The following is a 20000-nucleotide window of genomic DNA, read 5'->3' as shown; positions in this document are numbered from 1 at the left end:
ACAGAAAAACACTTTCACAGTGCTCCCTGCATGACTATGTATGTTTTTATCTCTTCAACAGTTTGTGTAAACAAGAGAGTAACGCCAATATTTTTATTCTACATGTTCTCTCTCTCCTGTCATCTCTCCTCTGCCCTACTCCCCGTCCCCTTTTCTCCTCTCCTCTCCTCCTTTCCCTCCCTCTCTCCTCCTCTCCACTCCTCCCTCCTCTCCACTCCTCCCTCATCTCTCTCTCTCCTCCTCTCCTCTCCTCCTCCACCAGGACGGAGGTGAGATAGTGAACGGCGTGGCCGAGCGGAGCTCCAAGGAGCCCAGCCCCATCCCGTCGCCCACCTCCGATCGGCGGGCCAAGGGGGGCAGCCAGGCCTCCACGCTGCCGGCCAAGGGCCAGGACTCACCCGCCGCCCAGCTGGAGGGCCTGCTGCACCGCAAGCACGAGTGGGAGGGACACAACAAGAAGGCCTCCAACCGGTACGGCTCAGTTAGACTCGACTTGTTAGCTAGCACATTGCATTTACATTCACATTCATTAATTTAGCTAGCACATTGCATTTACATTCACATTCATTAATTTAGCTAGCACATTGGATTTACATTCATGTTTATTTGTTTGCAGACGCTTATTATCCAAAGCGACTTTCACATGTCAGTTATATTACAAGGGCCAGTCTCCCCAGAGCAACTCAGGGTTAAGTGCCTTGCTCAAGGGCACAATTGGTGGAAGCCGGGAATTGAGCCCACAACTTTTTTCAGGCTCCTGTATGCTATCCCAGCTCCTTAGCCACTACGCTACCAACACCCCATGCACAGAACGGCATGGCGGCATGAGCAGTGATCGAATTCTCAGTAGTATTTCTATTCCAAGTAGCTCAGTCAGCAGCTAAGTGCACGTTTGCAGCCTCTGTACCTTGTGGGTATTGATTGGAGGAAAAGCTCTATAGCTCAACTCGGCTCGCTAGCTAGCTAGCACAGCACAGCATGGCGGCATGAGAAGTGATTCATTTACATTTACATTTATTCATTTAGCAGACACTTTTATCCAAAGCGACTTACACATGTCAGTTGTATTACAAGAGCCATTGTTTCTATTCAAAGTAGCTCAGTCAGCAGCTAAGTGCACGTTTGCAGCGAGCTTCTTACCTTGTGGGTATTGATTGGAGGAAAAGCTACACAGCTGCTCTAGTGATTTGTGGATTTATCCTAAAAATAGAAATTAAAATTGCTAAATCTATGTGTTTGCAGTTGTGTTGGTTTTGTCGGCTGGACAAAAAGCTATACAGCTTTAACAGCTCTTTGTGAGTGCTGCTGCTAAGTTCTATTTGGGAGGGATTGGTCGAGAGAGATTGCTTTCTAATATGACAACACTCCCTCATGCTCAATATTCGGATATCTTTAACCCCTCCTTCCCCAATTAAGTCAAACGAGCTGATCCTAAAAGATGGGTTGTATAGAGTACTCATATAAATAACTAATTGACATAAAGGCCTGTCATTTGTCAACATCAGGATTTACTGACCCAGTGAATCTGATTTCCCCCTCACCTCACCCACCCCCTCAGGTCTTGGCATAACGTCTACTGTGTGATCAACAACCAAGAGATGGGCTTCTACAAGGACAATAAGAACGCCAGTCAGGGCATCCCCTACCACAACGAGATCCCCGTCAGCCTGAGGGAGGCCGTGTGCGAAGTGGCCACCGACTACAAGAAGAAGAAACACGTCTTCAAACTCAAGTAAGAGCTCAGGCACCAGCCTGCATCAGACCTTGACATAGATGGGCCTCATTATTATTGGATATTAGCCAGTTTATTGTATTGTTTCATTTTGTGAAGTGTATGATGGGACAATCCCACTTTGCGATTTTGCACCCTAAATAAATTGACTGATTTGGTTTATTTATTAGGCTGATTGATCAGTTCTGGACTTGGTATTCTTAGAGGCGTATAGTATTCATGACTTTGTTGTATCTCTCCCAGGAACTGGGAATACCAGGAATATATATATATATATATATTATTTTTTTTAACGGGAACGTCTCTTGTTTTGCAGGGTTACGGATGGTAACGAGTATCTCTTCCAAGCCAAAGACGATGTAAGTCACTGCTCTTCTCTTCATCTTTTCCATTGCTGGACTGAAATAGAGTTTAGCAGAATCCCTAGTGACCAGCAGACAGACAGGCCTGATCCTGTGCCCATATATACATACTGTAGACCAGGGCTTGATGCCCTGCAGATGCCACCTCAGTACAGATGTACCATTTGCAGATAGATAGATAGATAGATAGATAGATAGATAGATAGATAGATACTTTATTGATCCCCAGGGAAAATTCAAGGTCTCAGCAGCATACAGACAACACAAACACATTCTTTAACAGCAGAAAGAGTAATTAAAGTATATAATATAAAAACACAACTAAGCAATAAGGACAGTAGAAGATAAAGAATATGCTAAATATAATAAAATATAAAATTATACTAACACTTAATCTAAATCAATACTAAAAAATAGTATCCACATAGTGGTGATTAATTAATCAGAGGTGCTTGCAATGACTGAGGCAGGGACTGAGCCTGTGATTCTCTGTGCATAGTAAGGTAAGGTAAGGTGCTCTGTGTGAATGAGTGTCATGGTGATAGTGGTCATGGTGATAGTGCAAATGAGTAAGTCCAGCAGTGCAACAATGCAGAAATAAAGTAAAGTAAAGTCTATATATCTATATATTTAACTATTTTAAGAAAAGGTATAAGTGTGGCCACAGTTCAGCTGTGGCATGGAGGGAGGGGTTATGCATATGTGCTAATGTAGCACGCAAACAATGAGGCAGAAAGACAGTGGTAAAAGTGGCTAGTGGACAGACAGTATCCAAACATGGAGGGGGTGAAGAGGCAGACAGACTATGCAGAGAAGTCTATCTCTCCTCTTCCCTTAAGTGAGGCATTGAACAGTTCAATGGCCCTGGGGACAAATGACTTTCTCAGTCTGTCTGTTGTGCAAGGCAGTGAGCGAAGTCTCCAGCTGATCAGGCTCTTCTGCTTAACAATAGTGCTGTGGAGTGGGGGACACTCATTGTCCAAGATGTTGATCAGTTTGTTCAGGGTCCTTTTGTCAGATAGTGAAGTGATGCACTCCAGTTCAGCTCCTACTACAGAGCCAGCTTTCCTTACCAGCCTGTCAATTCGCCCCGCATCCTTCTTCCTTGTGCTTCCTCCCCAACATACTACTGCATAGAAGAGGACGCTGGCAACAACAGACTGGTAGAACATCCTGAGGAGCTTGCTGCACACATTGAAGGGCCGAAATCCACCACCATCTCCTTGGTCTTTGAAGTGTTTAGTTGAAGATGATTGAGTTTGCAGATAGGTTTCATTTGCTCCTTAAATGTAGTTATAACACAAACAAACAAGTAATGAATAAACAAAGAAATTAATAAGTAAAAAAATTGCATCTATAGGACCATTTTTAGGAGTCATTTTTTAAATCCTTCCTGCATTGCCACTTTGCACAGCTGCTTTGCACAGTGTCACCACTCACTGGCCACTCCACTGCGCCCCCTTGTGGTCACAGTATGCAGTGCACCCTCTAAACCCCCCGATCAGACATGAGCTCACACTTCTGCAATGCAGCCTCATAAATCTGCCCCTGGTTTTGCTGAGTGGACCGCCGAGGGCCGTCTCTTAACTAACCTCCCCCCGTCCAGTGGCCAGATGGACCACAGCGGGCCTAATTAATTAGCCCCGTCAAATCCGAACGCGGGGATGATGGATGGAGAGATGACTCATGGGAAATGTATTTCATATTCCACCCAATATGTACAGCACTGGTAGGCTGCACCACTGATGCAGCAGGTGATACATACCGGAGCCCAGTGCCATATGGAGGCTCTGAGCTACATAACGCCCAGTAAGCTGTGTTAGCACTGAGGAAAGGGAAGAGAGAAGCGGTACACAGTGAGTCGCACTGCTGCTGTTCAGCACTAGTAAGGAGTCAGGGCAAATCATGTTCAGGGTAGCTAACGCAGTATAAGCCATTTAGTGACATCGATTTAGTGGGAACCTTGCTAAGCTACCTTGGAAGAGAGGATCTATAGGATGAGTAGAGGATGTATAGGGTTTAGTATAGAGCATCTTATAAATATGGATATGGGTCTCTTAGTGTTTAGGTCATTGTTGAGTTAGTCTTTCATTAGCCCTTGTGAGTCGTCCTTGACCTTTGACCTTTCTCGTAGGAGGAGATGAACACATGGATCCAGGCCATCCAGAACGCCAGCATGGGCTCTGCCTCCTCCGACAAGTCGGAGATCACGCCCAGCAGCAACCAGAGCACCCCGGCAACCAGCCGCGCTCAAACACTGCCGGCGACCGTCACCCTGACAACGGAGTCGAGCCCGGGCAAGCGCGAGAAAGACAAGGAGAAGGACAAAGAAAAACGCTTTAGCCTCTTCAGCAAGAAGAAGCAGTAGAGACTCCCTCTATCAATCTATCTATCTATCTATCTATCTCTCTATCTCTCGCTCTCTCTGTCTCTCTTTCTTTGGCTCTGTCTTTTCTTCTCCAGTCAAAACAGACATTCTAACTCACCCCACCCCACCCCACCCACCTCTATCCCACTCCACACACACACACACACATACACACACACACACACCTCCTTTACCCTGTCCCTCTCTCTTCTTTTTTCAATTTCTTTTTTCTTTAATTCCTTTGTTCTTTTTTTGTAATGCTTGTGTGTGTATCCACAGCAGTGATGTTCCAGCATGCAAGCTTGAGAACCAGTACACCACTCTCTGTGCCTATGGGTTCCCAAAATTGGGTTCGAAATCTGCTACAAACAAACAAACAAAACAAACAAACAAACAAAAACCGGAAACATAAAAAACTTAAAGTGAAGGTGAAATGAAATGAAGTGAAGAAAAAATTAAACATTTGAGCTGTTGGAAGTTCAGTGTGTTGGGAAAACCCCATCTTGAAGACAAATGTTTTAAGGACCAGATTGATTTTTCATTTTTTTTTTTTCAATACTTTGGTTTTTATCGGTGTTACTGTTAGTATTATAATCTTGAATTTCAATGTTATTTCTGGATCAATTTTATTGATAACTATTTTTTCTTTTGTAATTGTCTATCACCAAAGGGGTCTTGAAGTTTTGAAAAATGTCCTCAATTTTGTGAGGCTGTCTCGCCAGAGGTGGTTGGCATTCTCCAATCACTTTTGAAAAAACAGATCGACATTCCATAGAATCGTTTCTATAGAATCTCATTTGTTTCCTCGACAGTGAAGGAATGCTATTTACAAATTCCAGTCAAAACGGACCCGAAGCGCAATGTCCATTTTACCAGTACAGCTATTATGAATTCTTCACAAATAGTCTTTCAGCTAGATCCTCCATGCAGAGATTAAACATGATAGATTATCGCTGATTAGAACAACGTTTCAATTCACAATTCGCGCCGATCCAGAGGCAAAATTGCGGTTCAGATTGTGAAAGGTGGCAAGACTTATGTATACATCATTATCTCAGTCTGTCCAGAATGTTCTATAGAGGGAACTTGTAACCCTACTAATTTTTTAAATATATATGTTTTACATTTTAATTTTCCCTTTTTGCTTGTCCCATATTGTTTATATGTTTGTTGACTGTCATTCTTTTTGAGTTGCATCATAATATATGTTTCAAATAAGCCTAGTACAGAGTATAAAAAAGCTAGCTGTATTATAAACACTTTAACAGAACATTGATGTTAGTTGGGTGGGTGGGGGAAAAAAGCATTTACTGGGAATTAAAAATGTAATAATACATCAAAATAAACAAAAAAGTGGGGAGAAATAAGACTTTAAAAATATGGTTGCTTGCTTGTTGGCTTCAGCACTGTGCATTAATATTTGTTTTTATTTTTGTTTATTTTTTTTGCTACATTATTCCGCTCTTTTCATACATAGTGTGCATTTCTTTCATCACTGTATCTATTGTACCGAGACATTAAAAAAATGAATGAATTTTCATCTTTACTGCACAATCAGAAAACTAGAAAAAAATAAACAAATAAATAAAAAAGACATAATAGGAATGGTATCCATCCAGGGCCGCTGGGTATATATGTAAACTCTGGCCCTGGGCCTTTCAGATGTATGAAACTGCACCTGTAAACCTCTGCCCCCTCTTTCTCTGGTAAATATGTGCCATGTCATTAAAATGCTTTTAAACATTACAATCGATCACGTTTGTGTTTTTATTCCTGTGTGTGTGATGTGTGTGTGTTTGTGCTTGTGTGTGTGTGTCTGTGTTTGTGCATGCACATGCGTGTGTGTGTTTGTGTAGGGACATATTACCAGGATTTGCTCATTCATACAGTATGTCTTACTAATGCCTTCTCACCTGAACCCAGAGAGTTCTAGAAGCTGCATATGTGAATGAACTGTGAATGTAACATGCTCTAGATAAAAGCCATTTTAATAAAACATAATTAAGTTAGCACATAGTTAAGAATCTATGCAGATTTCATTCTACTTTTTTATACCTGCAACATGCCATGATTATTCTGCCTATGGAAATGAATTCGTCGAGCTCAGTGAATATTGCCTTGTGGAAAAAACTCCATTATCATGTTCTCTGAAGAAACAGCCAGGGACAAGCTAGCACACACACACACAGATACCCCCCCCCCCCACACACACACACACACACATGAGCTGTATTTGCCCTGCAGTAAGGGCCTAATATGACTGATTTAATTACACAGTCGGTCCCACCTTAATCTGATTACAGTGGAACCGTTTGGGATCTACTGTGTGTGTGTGTTTGTTTGCATGTTTGAGTGTGTGGGTTTGTATGTGTGTTTGAGTGTGCATGCATGCATGTGTGTGTGTGTGTGTGTTTGGCTTTATTTGTGTCTGCTGTAGACATGGTGTCCAGCCACACCACCCTGCACCTAATGCAATTAAACCAGACAAGTATGGATGCAATGGTGCTGCAAACACGCACGGATGCCTGAAAGTCTGCCCTCCTGAAGAACTACATGGACTTTACTATCAATTTGAAAGAAGAGAGAGAAAGAGTGTGAGAGAGAGAAGAGTGAGAGAGTATGTGTGTGTGAGAGAGCGAGAGAGTGTGTGTGTGTGTGTGAGAGAGAGAGAGATGGTAGTTGAGAAAGACACTAAATGAGACAGAGTATACAGAGGCGAGAGAGAGACAGGGAGAGAGAGAGAGATTGGAATGCCTAGAATAAAATATCCGAATACGTGGACTGACTCCAGTTGGAGGTCCCGACCCGCTGAGCACTTCATCCAGCCGAGCGTGGCGAAACAGAGGGGTTGATGGGAAGGAAGTGACGGACCGGTGCACAAGCAGCCAGCTGATGTGGGTGTGCAAACCCAGGCCATGCAGCATCACCCAGGAGGGACAGAGACTGCTGATGGAGGGGCCAGATATGACCCCTGCACACTCTCACCCCCTCCCCTGCACACTCTCACCCCCTCCCCTCTTTTTCTTTAGTATTAGGGAGCGTGTGTGTGTGTGTGTGTGGGGGGGGGGGGGGGGGGGTTGTGCTTACTTCCTCAGAGGGGTGAGGAGGTGAATGTAGGAGATAATCTGACACATATGGTGCTTCCATATGGTCCCACGAGAACCAGTACAGGAACCTGGTTGTGTGTCCAAAAGCTAACGTGCAAACTCTCAACTTTCAATGGGATGAAATACACCAAATGCAGACATAAATTAACATACAGCTGATGTTTGTTTACACACACACAGACACACACACACTGAATCTGACAGACACAGTGCTATAGGCAGGTGCAGGGACATGTTATTGAGCTGACATTGACCATGCATTTATACACACACACACACATGCATGCTAAACACATTTATACTCGTACTCTCATTAATATCTGCAGGTGTACTAATGGCTTACACAAGCATATAGAGACATATGATGAGTAGCCTACATGCCGTCTCCCCAGTCTGTGTCTCTATAGCGTTAGTCAGCCAGCAGTGTACATATTCACTGCTCAAGGTCAGTATTCTGTTGATGAATGAAACCTTTAGACTGTAGAGATCCACACACGATGAAAAGGTAGAATGAGTCATTTTATTCTGAAAGACCAATCTACCAAATGATTAACTTTATTTGAAAGGATAAGGATAGGATAGGGGCTTGTTGAATGAATGATGAAACTGTGGTCACTAAAGATCCCATGGTACTTCGCAAAGAGTAGGGGTTTCTCCGGTGTCCTGGCTAAGTTCTCAACCTGGCTCATTCAATCTGGCCCCCTAATTGTCCTCCCAGTGTAATTGGCTCAATGACACCCTCACGCACCTCAAAAAAGGGGTGTGGTAAGCGTTCTGGCGCATAATGGCTGCCGTGCATCACCCAAGTGGGTGCTACACATTGGTGGTGGTTAGTGAGGTTTCCCATCACTGAAGTGCTTTGAGTGTCGTGAAAAGCGCTATATAAATTTAATGTGTTGTTGAAAATCCCAAACTAACATACTAAATTATGAACTAAAGTATCTAATGCTGCACGGGTGAACATCAACTATGAAGATATGAATCATAGGTCTGAAGCAGTTACAAAATACCTGAGAAGTAGTCTTTCAAACTTAGGCTACATTTAAAAGAAAAAGAAAGTGATCAATAAAGGCCAGTGATCAATAAAGGCTTTTTACCTTTATACAAGAGTACCTTAATTCTTTTGTGTCTTCTTTATAGGCTACATTTTGTTACTTTAAAATCGCATGATCCATTTTGCATCCATCAGTTTGATGTTCTTTGGTACCATTTTTATTCTCATTTATGTCCTGGGCGAAGTTGGAGCTGTCGGTATAACAGGCATTCTCTGTCAACATTTTATTAAGATATATCTCACTCGACTTTCTTCAATAACTTCAATAACAGGACAGGTAGGCTATATCTATCAAGTGTTGTAAGTAGTAGCCCAATTCCCGATATTCTTTAACTCACGTTTCATCGACCACATAGAGTATTCAGTACCAAGGACAGCGCAAACGCAATTACCGGCGGTTCTTGTAGTTTTACGACTAGGGGTTCCCCGCAATAATGGCTTTAACAGCGCTGTGGAAACTACAAGTACCATGAGCCTCTATCATCTTTGCGTTTTTTTACGTAGCAGCACAATCTGATACGAACCACAAGGCGTCGTGGTAACCAAACTGAATAGGAAACTAAAAACCAGAGCCTCCATTCTTGAAAGCTTTACGCAAACATACCTGCCAAGCCAGTGAGAAAATTCCAAGCATTACGTCTAAAACGTTCCTTGGGATAATCCACGGAAAACGATTCCCAGTGTCATATATCGCTTTGGGAAGAGTGTTATTTTAACACGTAAGGATCAACGACCGTCTGATTTTCTGCCAGAAGAACTTAGGCGGCAATGGATCGCAATATTTGGTACGGACCTAGATAACGGTGGTGAGACCGGCGATAGTGTTCGGGGGTTCTCCGTGTAGGGGCACTGATGGAAAATCGCCCTTGTCAGAACTGCCATACGGAGGAATTCATTGAAAAATTCTCACAGACTGGTGTCAGCCCACGGATCCCGATGAGGGTATGAACCGATCGTTTTATTTTTTCCCCCAACACATCACCGACCTCGACCACGGAATCGCCCTTTGGTGGAGTGACTAACGCTTGCTTGGCCAGATATTGCGTCTAATAGCGGAGCTTGGCGGAGGTGACGGTTATAATCGTGCAATCAGGATGTATTAGGCGGTAGTAGTGAAGTCAGTTGCAGAGAGCATCTACTATAGGAAGGATTACGCTGCGTCTTAAAAGCGTAGCCTACACGAGGAGTTGTAGCCCACTGTCCACTACCGGTGAAAGGGCAGTGTTGCTAGTTTTGGCTATAAATTGATACTGCCTTCTTTTTTTAAAATGATCTTTTAAATTAATATTCGATTACCTGTGTGTAGCCTACGAGTTGTCAACCGTAATATCAATTATCAACATTATTGGAATAGCAACAGTGATTCAGAAGGCTATGTGTTACTTCAAGATGGACAACATTTACTAACGTCTAACGTCAATACTGAACAAAATGTCAAATGAGGTGTTGCACTGACGAACCCACGCCGACCTCAAAGGGGATTTTACGGACACCTAAGGATATCGCTCGGTCATCATCTGTCGGCCAAGGGAGCTTCCGCTAGGAGAGGAATTCCCTCCTCGCCAAGCCTACACTGCCGCTGTCCGGTCCTACCCAGAGCTGATGGACTACGCCGAGCACTGGTCGGCGGAAGTCTCTCTATGTCGTTGCAGCAACTGAGCCGTGGGATAGCTAAGTAGAAAGGGGAAAAAATACCGTTTGCTTGTCACGCGTAAAAAGCATGACGGACAAGACTGCTCCTCGCTGCCAGCTACGCTTGGAATGGATCCACGGCTACCGGGGGCACCAGTGCCGCAACAACCTGTACTACACGGCGGGCAAGGAGATAGTGTACTTCGTGGCTGGTGTCGGTGTGGTCTACAACACCAGGGAGCACACGCAGAAGTTTTATTTGGGACACAACGATGACATAATCAGGTAGGAAATCTAAACTCACCGACACAGACTTAGGGGTTTCTTCGGTGACTCCATAACAGCAATGCATGTCGTCCCAATATGTGGTGTGTCTCTGTCTACCACCTGTCATGGAGTTAGCCTGCTGTAGAGGCTTTTAGACATAACCAAACATGGGAGTAAATAAAGGTTTCAGCAGTCCCGTTGGGTTTTAGCTCTTGGGAGGGTTTCTAGCGTCTCGGGAGCAGTCGCGTTCATACCGAGACGGATGAACACAGAAGCAGCGCGACAGTCATTGATTGAGCAGTCAGCGACACGCAACACAAGCCATTGCAGTGCGCTGAAGAAGCCTACAGCATGTCACGCTCTTTCCGACTGGCGTGGACAGACAGACGTTCAATTGGTTCAAGAGATTTCATGGTCTGAATGAAGCCATCCTTACACCAGAAGACTTTCACAAGATTTGGGAAAAAATCATGAAAGATTGGAGTTTTTTTTTAACTAATGTCCCCCATTCAAGCTTTTACTTAAAAGATTACAATCTTTTAAGAATCTTTCCCAAATCTTGTCAAAGTCTTCTGGTGTAGGGATGGTTTTAGTTGAATCCACGGGATGTGCAGCAATAGCCACTTTGGTTCTATTCTGAGGTTCCATAGCTGGCAGGTGTTGTGGCTTTTTGGGGGGGTTTATCACACAATTGTAATGCCTATTCTGTAGCGTAGACGCAACGTTTGGTGCATAATGTACTACACAAATCAAACTGATCTGACTTTTGATATGGGACTTGTTATGGAACCCTTTTGGAATCCCCTTGACTATCAGCTTGTTAAAGAAACCTAGAAGATTCACTTGGGCTTAACTGTTAAATAACCGATAGAATTCAGGGTTCACTGCAAGCCTGTTTGTCCATCCTTCTACATCATGGTCCAGGGTTCTACAACTGTGGAACTGTCCAGGGTTCCTCACCACTGAAAATGACTCCAAGAGTTCTGTTTCAGGCCAAGAAACGCCTAGAACTTCTTTAAAAGAAAAGAACATAATGCAGTTCACTTTAACAGGGCAAGGCCATCTATCTATTTTTGAGCACAATTTTTTGTATGTTATGAAACATGGCATTCGTGAGAGCCGACCGCATGCTAATAATGAACAGACCCGCAGAGCATGAGTTTCTCTCCATAACATGCCATGGCATGTGTCCTCAAGGTCTGTGATGGACCGATAAGATAGCAGACGTGAAGAATGCTAGAGTCACCATGAGAGAGCTCAGTCCCCCCCTCTGCCTCCTTCTCAACGCGCCTCCCTCTTCAGCACACCCTCAAGCTGAGAGGCACAGTATGTGGGGTGAACTACCGATTAGTCTCCCTCTCTTTCCCTCTGTCTTTCTCTCCCTCCATCTTTCTCTCTTTCGCCCTCCTCCTTTCTCTGGCTCTTTTCCACATACACAGACACACACACAGATACATACACATAAGCATTCTTTTCCCACACACCACACATGGTCCCTTGACTCTGATTTCTCTCTCTATCTCTCTTCTATCTATCTCGTTCTCTATCTTTCTATCTATCTCTCTCTCTCTCTCTCTCTCACACACACACACACACACACACACACACACACTTTACACTACACTGCACTGCACTACACTGCACTACAAGCACGCTCTTGATCACACACCACACCACACACACACACACACACACACACACACACACACACACACACACACACACACACACACACACATACACAAGCACGCTTGCACACACACACACACACACACACAAGCACACACAAAGACACACGTGCATCCAGTTAAATATTTATGAATGGGACATTATGACTTGAGTATGCTGGGCCCCGCAGGCTAGCACTGGCCTACTCTGTTTGCTCATTCTAAACGCACCATCATCTGCCTGACTTAAGAAGAACTATAGCTAATTATTCTCACAAATATGTGCATTGATCATGGCCCAGGACCTGTAGGTGTGTAAATGATTTCTTTCCATCTTAATATTCTTGTCTTTTTTTAAATTGCAACCATTTTTTTTAGTCATATAATTAGGAAATGTTTTAATAATGTTGCGATGTAGCACTAATTTATCTAGGTTGATGTTCCCTGAAGGATATACGGCTATTCTTGTCTCTTGGTTGCTTTCTCTCTCTCTTTCTCTCTCTCTCTCTTTTTCGCAACAATTATTTTGCTCGGACTCTGCTCCTCTGCCGTTCCATGTGGGTCAACATGCGCAGCGGAACTGTCCGGTCCGATTATGCTGAAGTCATCAAGCTGTTCTCACCCGTGTGGGGAAGATAGGGATTGAGATCTCCCCTTCTCTCCCTCTCTCCCTCTCTATCTCTCTCTCTCCCTCCCTCCCTCATTCCCTCCATCCCTCTCTCTCTCCCTCTCTCTCTCTCTCTCTTTCTCTCTCTATCTCTCTCCCTCCCTCCCTCCCTCATTCCCTCCATCCCTCTCTCTCTCCCTCTCTCTCTCTCTCTCTCTATCTCTCTCCCTCCCTCCCTCCCTCATTCCCTCCATCCCTCTCTCTCTCTCTATCTCTCTCCCTCCCTCCCTCCCTCATTCCCTCTCTCTCTCTCTCTCTCTCCCTCATTCCCTCCATCCCTCTCTCTCTCTCTCTCTCTCTCTCTCTCTCTCTCTCTCTCTCTCACTCTCCCCCTCTATCCCACGTTCTCTGTGGTGGGTGAGGCAGGGATACCTTCTGGCCCTGGTGGTCAGTGAAGAGGTTAACGAGGACCCTGTTTCTCCTCCTCCGGCTCAGGGTTTAGGAGCGGTCAGTGTGTCGGCAGTCCAGTCGTAGTGTGAATCATCACCACAGCCACACCCTGTCAGCCATGTCAGAATCCTGGTGCAGGGTTGCTATTACAGTAATGAGAGAGAGATGGGGAGAGAGAAAAGGGGGGTAAGAGAGAGAGAGAGAGAGAGAGAGAGAGAGAGAGAGAGAGAGAGAGAGAGATGCTCCATATGGCATAAAGGCCTATTATATAGACTGATCCAGAGTGGTGTGGGAGGAAAACTATACGACATAATCAAATCTATGTATCTGAGCAGCAAGTGTGCCGTCAAAATAGGATGTAACAGGACTGATTTCTTTCACCAAAGGAGGGGAGTACGACAGGGTTGTAGTTTAAGCCCTACACTGTTTAACGTCTATATAGACGAATTGGCAAACACGTTGCAGAACTCTGCAGGTTCAGGACTCATGCTGCAGAACACTGAGGTCAAGTGCTTGCTTTTCGCAGACGACTTGGTTTTGATATCACCAACAAAAGAGGGCTTGCAGCACCACATGGATGTACTAGCAAAATTTTGCCACACATGGGCCCTAAAAATAAATTCTGAAAAAACCAAGGTCTTAGTGTTTCAAAAACGTTCCAAGCTGCAGGGAAACACCAACAATTTTAAAATAGGCAACAGGACAATTGACCAGACAAATAACTACACCTATCTAGGCATAACTCTGACTTCAACGGGACACTTCGGCTTGGCTGTGAAGGAACTCAAAGAAAAAGCAAAAAGAGCATTTTATGCCATTAAAAGATCAATTAGATTGGAGCTACCAATTCGAATTTGGATTAAACTTTTTAAAACTGTGATCGAACCAATTGCACTATATGGCTCTGAGGTATGGGGTTTGGGACATGAATTCTCAACCTGGGATAAACACCCAATCGAAGCCCTGCATGCAGAGTTCTGCAAAAGTATCCTCCGGGTACAGAGGAAGACGCCGAACAATGCAATCAGGGCAGAATTAGGCCAATACCCCCTTATCATCAATATTCAAAAAAGAGCCCTCAAATTCTGGCAACACATTAAAATGAGCAACCCCGACTCACTCCACCATCTAGCACTTCAAAGCCAAGAGCAAAACATAGGAAGGAGCCCACTTAGCCAACTTGTCCTGAGACTCAGTGACCTCACACCATCCCACATCACTGAGGCCCGGGACAATGTTACAGTAGCAAGAACAATTAGACCCAACCAAATTACAAACAATGAAAAGGAAAATGATATCACCTATTGGAAAGAAGTAACCCAAACACAATCTAAATTACAATGTTATTTGGCCCTAAAACGTGAATACACAATAGCTACTTACCTGAGTACACTGAAAGACCCAAAACTCAGGAAAACCATGACTATGTACAGACTCAGTGAGCACAGTCTCTCCATTGAAAAAGGCAGACACAGGCAGACCTGGCTGCCCAGAGAGGAGAGGCTATGCTCACACTGCAGCTTGGGGGCTGTGGAGACAGAGCTCCACTTCTTAACAGAATGCCCAAAATATGAGGAAATACAGACATTATTTTTCAATAAACTAAATTCAACCCTCCCTGAATTCCAAACCTGGACAAATAAGGCTAAATTGCCTTACATCCTCGGAGAGAATGAGGATGTGGTCATTCTGGCTGCAAAATTTGTAGCAGCCTGCCACAACCTGAGGGACAGCCAGTGAGGCCACAACCACCAACAATGTTGTATATTTGTTCTTATTATTAGAATTGTTGTCTTACTTTTATGTCTTCTATGTCTACTTTTATGTCCTCTTATATGTGAATTCCACAATTCTGTTAAGTATGTATTTGTTTTAATTTTTTCCCTCTTTAACTCTTCTGTGTACATGTAATTGAGCTTTGGCAATAATGTTCATGCAACGTTCATGCAATAAAGCTTTCTTGAATTGAATTGAATTGAATTGAATTGAGAGAGAGAGAGAACAAACAGAACTCAAGCACTACTAAAAGAACATCTACTCTAGAGAACACAAGGGGCATGTAGCTTACATGGTAGAGCAAGACTAAACACACTAAATACACAAAATTACACAGTAGATGTTCTTTTGGTACTGTAGTCCCTGAGTTATTTTTGTTCTTTCTCCCCTCTCTCTCTCTCTCTCTATCTCTCTCTCTCTCTCTCTCTCTCTATCTCTCTATCTCTCTCTCTCTCTCTCTATCTATCTATACAGTATATATATTTATTCATTCCCCTTTTCCCTCTCCCATCTCTCTCTCTCTCTCACTCAAAACCATTCCAGTTTGTACCCTCTCTCCTTACTGTAATAACCATAACCTGCAGCGTCATTTTAAAAGCAGTAGTTTGCTTTCATTTCTCTGTGGATTACTCTAAGACCTCTCATAAGCAGCTGAACCCACACTGACACCTACACACACACAAAGCTCTTTGGCCTCAGAGGTACTCTTGGGACAACTCTGTTAGCACAGGCTAATATCTAGACAACACACAGGACTGAACTGTTTTCTTTTTTTATGTCTGCCATTCTGTATGACTAGTCTGATCTAGTCTGTCGCAACATCTAGACAGGACACACACACACGATACACACACACGCACACAGAGAGAGAGTGAGAGAGAGAGAAAGCGAGAGAATGAAGCTACTCTCACTTTTGTTATTGAATATTTACAGTCATATCCTTTGATCTCCATGAGTAGCCTTATGTAAATGTTCTCGGGGGAAATATAGAAATGTGTTCAGCTTAGCGCAGAAAATGCTTAAAGGTTTTACTCTAGATCTCTAGAGACCCATATGTATCCTCAGTGTTCTAAGTGGAACATTTAAGGGCTTTCCCAATGAGTGTGCAGCAGAGAGCCCTCCAGGGTTCTACACAGCCCATTTATAGCACTGTGTGCTGGATGAAAAATATGATGATGTTAAGGCCCTGCTGTAAATGAACATTCTCTACAATAGACCCTACATTGTGTGTGTGTGTGTGTGTGTGTGTGTGTGTGTGTGTGTGTGTGTGTGTGTGTGTGTGTGTGTGTGTGTGTGTGTGCGTGGGTGTGTGTATTCATGATCACAAACACAGTTGGTCATCAATCACAACTGTAGACAATTATGATGTGTGGACACAGACACACACACACACACACACTCATATATACACTCATACCACACCATGATAGGCGTTGGCATCCATTGATGATCAAAGCCTTGTGTCCCTGCTGTGTGCGTGGTGTCCGTAAGTGTGTGAGCTCAGAGCCTCATGGCTGCACTGCTGGTGGTGGATGTACAGTATTAGTGAACATCTGTGGGCCGCTCCCTCTCTGCCACTGTCACTTGTCACTGTCACTGTCGCCTCAGATGTGTGTGTGTGTGTGTGTGTGTGTGTGTGTGTGTGTGTGTGTGTGCTCCTCTCTCTCTCTCTCTCTTCTCTCTCTCTTCTCTCTCTCCCCCCCCTCTCCTCCTTCCTCTCCCTGTCTCTCTCACTCTCTCTTTATCTCCTCTCCTTCTATCACTGCTCTCCACCCTCTGTGTGTGTGTGTGTGTGTGTGTGTGTGTGTGTGTGTGTGTGCATGTGTGTGTGTGTGTGTGCGTGCGTGCATGTGTGTGTGTGTGTGTGTGTGTGCGTGTGTGCGTGCATGTGTGTGTGAGGTGTGTGTGTGTGAGGGCGTTGTTTTGTTGGTAAAAAGCTCCTGGTTAGCGGCTGTGCTCTGTCTCTCTCCATCCCAGCCATGACAGATGGGGCATGGAGCAGAAGCAAAGGATATTAGCCCACTTTAGCCACCGCCTGCAGGGGGCCTTGCAAATATGTGTGTTTCTCTGTGTGTGTGCATGCGTGCATGCGTGCGTGTGTGTGAATTTGTACCATTTTGTGTTCTTTTGTGGGGGGGGGGGGGTTAGGTTATGTGATTGGGCCTGATTATGTGTGTGCGTGTGTGTGCATTCTGCGTGTGTGTGTGTGTGTATTCTGCGTGTGTGTGTATTCTGCGTGTGTGTGTATTCTGCGTGTGTGTGTGTGGCGTGTGTGTGTATTCTGCGTGTGTGTGTGCGTGTGTGTGTGTGTGTGCGTGTGTGTGTATTCTGCGTGTGTGTGTGTGCGTGTGTGTATTCTGCGTGTGTGTGTGTATTCTGTGTGTGTGTGTGTATTCTGCGTGTGTGTGTGTAACATAATCCCATTTCCCATGCGGCAGCGGCAGCAGCAGCAGCAGCGTTTAGCCAGTGTTTAGCCAGTGTTTAGCCAGCGTTTTTTGAGAGACCCAGACTTTGCAGATCTCCCGCTGCAGCTCTCTTCCCCTCCTGCACTGCAACATGCCTCTGAACTCAGCCAAAGCCCAGCTCACCCCAGCTCACCCCAGCTCACCCAGCCATCGCACAGACCCCCGTTTGATCCCACGCTGGGGATTATCACGTCTTACCTACAGTATACGCCAGATAATGTATGCCAGTCAATCCATAACTCTCCAAACAGCTTGGATTACATTTACAGTAGAGTGGTGAAATTACGTAAGCCATGGCTGACAGGAGCTTTCGTTTACATGCAACATGCTAAATGGCTCTTTTTCAGCTGTGCCGTAAATGTTATCATAAATATTTTTTTTTTGTTTGGGGCACAGGTGTGTGTGTGTGTGTGTGTGTGTGTGTGTGTGTGTGTGTGTGTGTGTGTGTGTGTGTGTGTGTGTGTGTGTGTGATATTGGTGGGTGTGTGGTATGTGTATGAGGGGAAAATAGAGTGAAGGAGAAGCGAGGGGAAAGAGTTAGAATTTGTACTGTATGTACACATTGTGTGTGTTTGTGTGTGTGTGTGTGTGTGAGAGAGAGAGACCGAGAGAGAGGCTGAGGGAGAGAAAGAAAGAGAGAGAGAGATAGACAGAGAGAGGATGGGAGAGTTGGTATGTGCACGTGTAGGTATGTGTGTGTGTGTGAGAGAGAGAGAGAGAGAGAGAGAGAGAGAAGGAGAGAAAGAGAGGGGGAGGGATCGCACCCATTCACTGGCGCCCATCAGGTCCAATACTCCTCGACTGCCTGTCTCGACCAATCAGAGTCAGTGCTGGCAAGCGTAGTTGCTCTCTTTAAGGAATGCTTGTGTGAAGGAAGACCTAGCTGCTGTCTCTTTGAGAAATGCCTCTCTCTCTGTCATGTGTGGTGTGTGTGTGTGTTTGGGGGGGGGGGGGGTGTGTAAGAGAGAGTGAGAGAGAGAGAGAGGGTGGGAAGCCTGTCTTCACAGTCATACAGCATGAATTCAATGTGTTAACATACACATAGAGGTAGGTGTGTGTGTGTGTGTGTGTGTGTGTGTGTGTGTGTGTGGCATATGTCGATTCACCCTCAGCACCCCCATCCAGCTCATTTCTTTTTCTACCCTTCCTCATCCTCTTCCTCCCCCCCTCTTCTCTGCAGCCTGGTGTCCATCCACAGGGAGCCCCCCCCCCTCTCTCTCTCCCTCTCTCCACTCTCTCCTCTCTCTCTCTCTGTCTCTCTCTCTCTCTCTCTCTCTCTGCCTCTCTCTCTCTCTCTCTCTCTATCTCTCTCTCTCTATCTCTCTCTCTCTCTCTCTCTGCACTCTTAGCCTGTAGCTCCCAGTGATTCAGAGATCCTCATCCAGCCAACGCTGAGCCCCAGAGGCTCATGAGTGTACTGCCTGTGGAGAGTGTAGTCTCCCTCTCCTCGCCCAACCACACACACACACACACACACACACACACACACATACACACTCCATCTCGTACACACTCACACATTCTCTCTCACTCACTCACTCACTCACTCACTCACTCACTCACACAAGCAGCCACAGAGAGAGACAGAGAGAGAGAGAGAGAGAGAGAGAGAAACCGAGGAAGAGACAGATGGAGAGAGGTAGTGAAAGAGAGATGGAGAGAGAGAGAGAGAGAGAGAGAGATAGAGAGGCATGAACACACACAAATGTGTGGGTCATGCATTTACAGTGACAACACTAACCATTGATGCACTCACTCAGGCTCTCACACAGACGCAAGCATGTATAGCTCTCACACAGACATGACTATATACAGTATACACACAGACATGACTATATACGGTATTATACACAGACATGACTATATACAGTATACACACAGACATGACTATATACAGTATTATACACAGACATGACTATATACAGTATACACACAGACATGACTATATACAGAGACATGGCCATACAGTATACACACAGACATGACCATATACAGTATACACACAGACATGACCATATACAGTATACACACAGACATGACTATACAGTATACACACAGACATGACCATATACAGCAGTGGTCCCCAAACTACGGCCCGCGGGCCGGATACGGCCCGCCACCTCATTTTGGGTGGCCCCCCAAAACATGTCCGTGGTAGGCTATATAGCAACCGGCCCGCACGGGAGTACGACATCGTCAAACTACAGTATAACCTCCGCAATTTCCCCATTCATTCTTTATGGCTAGTCTTAACAGTACACATGTAATACTCTTTTTGGCCACTGGTGGTTGTTTTTAGCGCTGTTTCGCGTTTGCCATCAAAAACGGAATGAAATGTAGGCCTATCTGCAAACAATGTACTGTAAGAGGCCTATGCTGACTGCATCAGTGCTCAAAGTATTCTAAAAGTTTATCAATGAATTGTTAATAACTAACTAACTTATATTCAAGTCATTTTTCTGGGACTTTCTGGGATAATTATTTTTATTTGTTCAAATGTTGAATGGTGGTCA

At 44.7% G+C, this 20000-nt stretch overlaps 2 protein-coding genes across 5 annotated transcripts in view; both read left to right on the top strand.

Annotated features, from left to right (window-relative positions):
* The window catches only part of LOC121718256 (spectrin beta chain, non-erythrocytic 1-like), a 97354-nt gene extending 91146 nt beyond the window's left edge, over positions 1-6208 (top strand). For all 4 annotated transcript variants that reach the window (XM_042103182.1, XM_042103181.1, XM_042103183.1 and 1 more), the window contains 4 exons: positions 263-471; positions 1559-1732; positions 2049-2091; positions 4229-6208. In XM_042103182.1, coding sequence (XP_041959116.1) covers positions 263-471; positions 1559-1732; positions 2049-2091; positions 4229-4462 — 660 coding nt within the window. In that variant the 3' untranslated portion in view covers positions 4463-6208. The remainder of the gene's footprint in view (positions 1-262; positions 472-1558; positions 1733-2048; positions 2092-4228) is intronic.
* A 3082-nt stretch (positions 6209-9290) lies between these two features.
* Positions 9291-20000, top strand: part of LOC121717970 (echinoderm microtubule-associated protein-like 6) — a 52373-nt gene continuing 41663 nt past the window's right edge. Inside the window, exons 1-2 of the mRNA XM_042102694.1 lie at positions 9291-10540; positions 13219-13292. Of these exons, the coding sequence (XP_041958628.1) occupies positions 10344-10540; positions 13219-13292 (271 nt within the window). The 5' untranslated portion in view covers positions 9291-10343. The remainder of the gene's footprint in view (positions 10541-13218; positions 13293-20000) is intronic.

The sequence above is a fragment of the Alosa sapidissima genome, chromosome 9, assembly GCF_018492685.1.
Source record: "Alosa sapidissima isolate fAloSap1 chromosome 9, fAloSap1.pri, whole genome shotgun sequence".
Classification (NCBI taxonomy): domain Eukaryota; kingdom Metazoa; phylum Chordata; class Actinopteri; order Clupeiformes; family Clupeidae; genus Alosa; species Alosa sapidissima.
The sequence above is the reverse complement of the archived record's forward strand: the minus strand, read 5'-3'. Positions and strand labels throughout refer to the sequence as shown.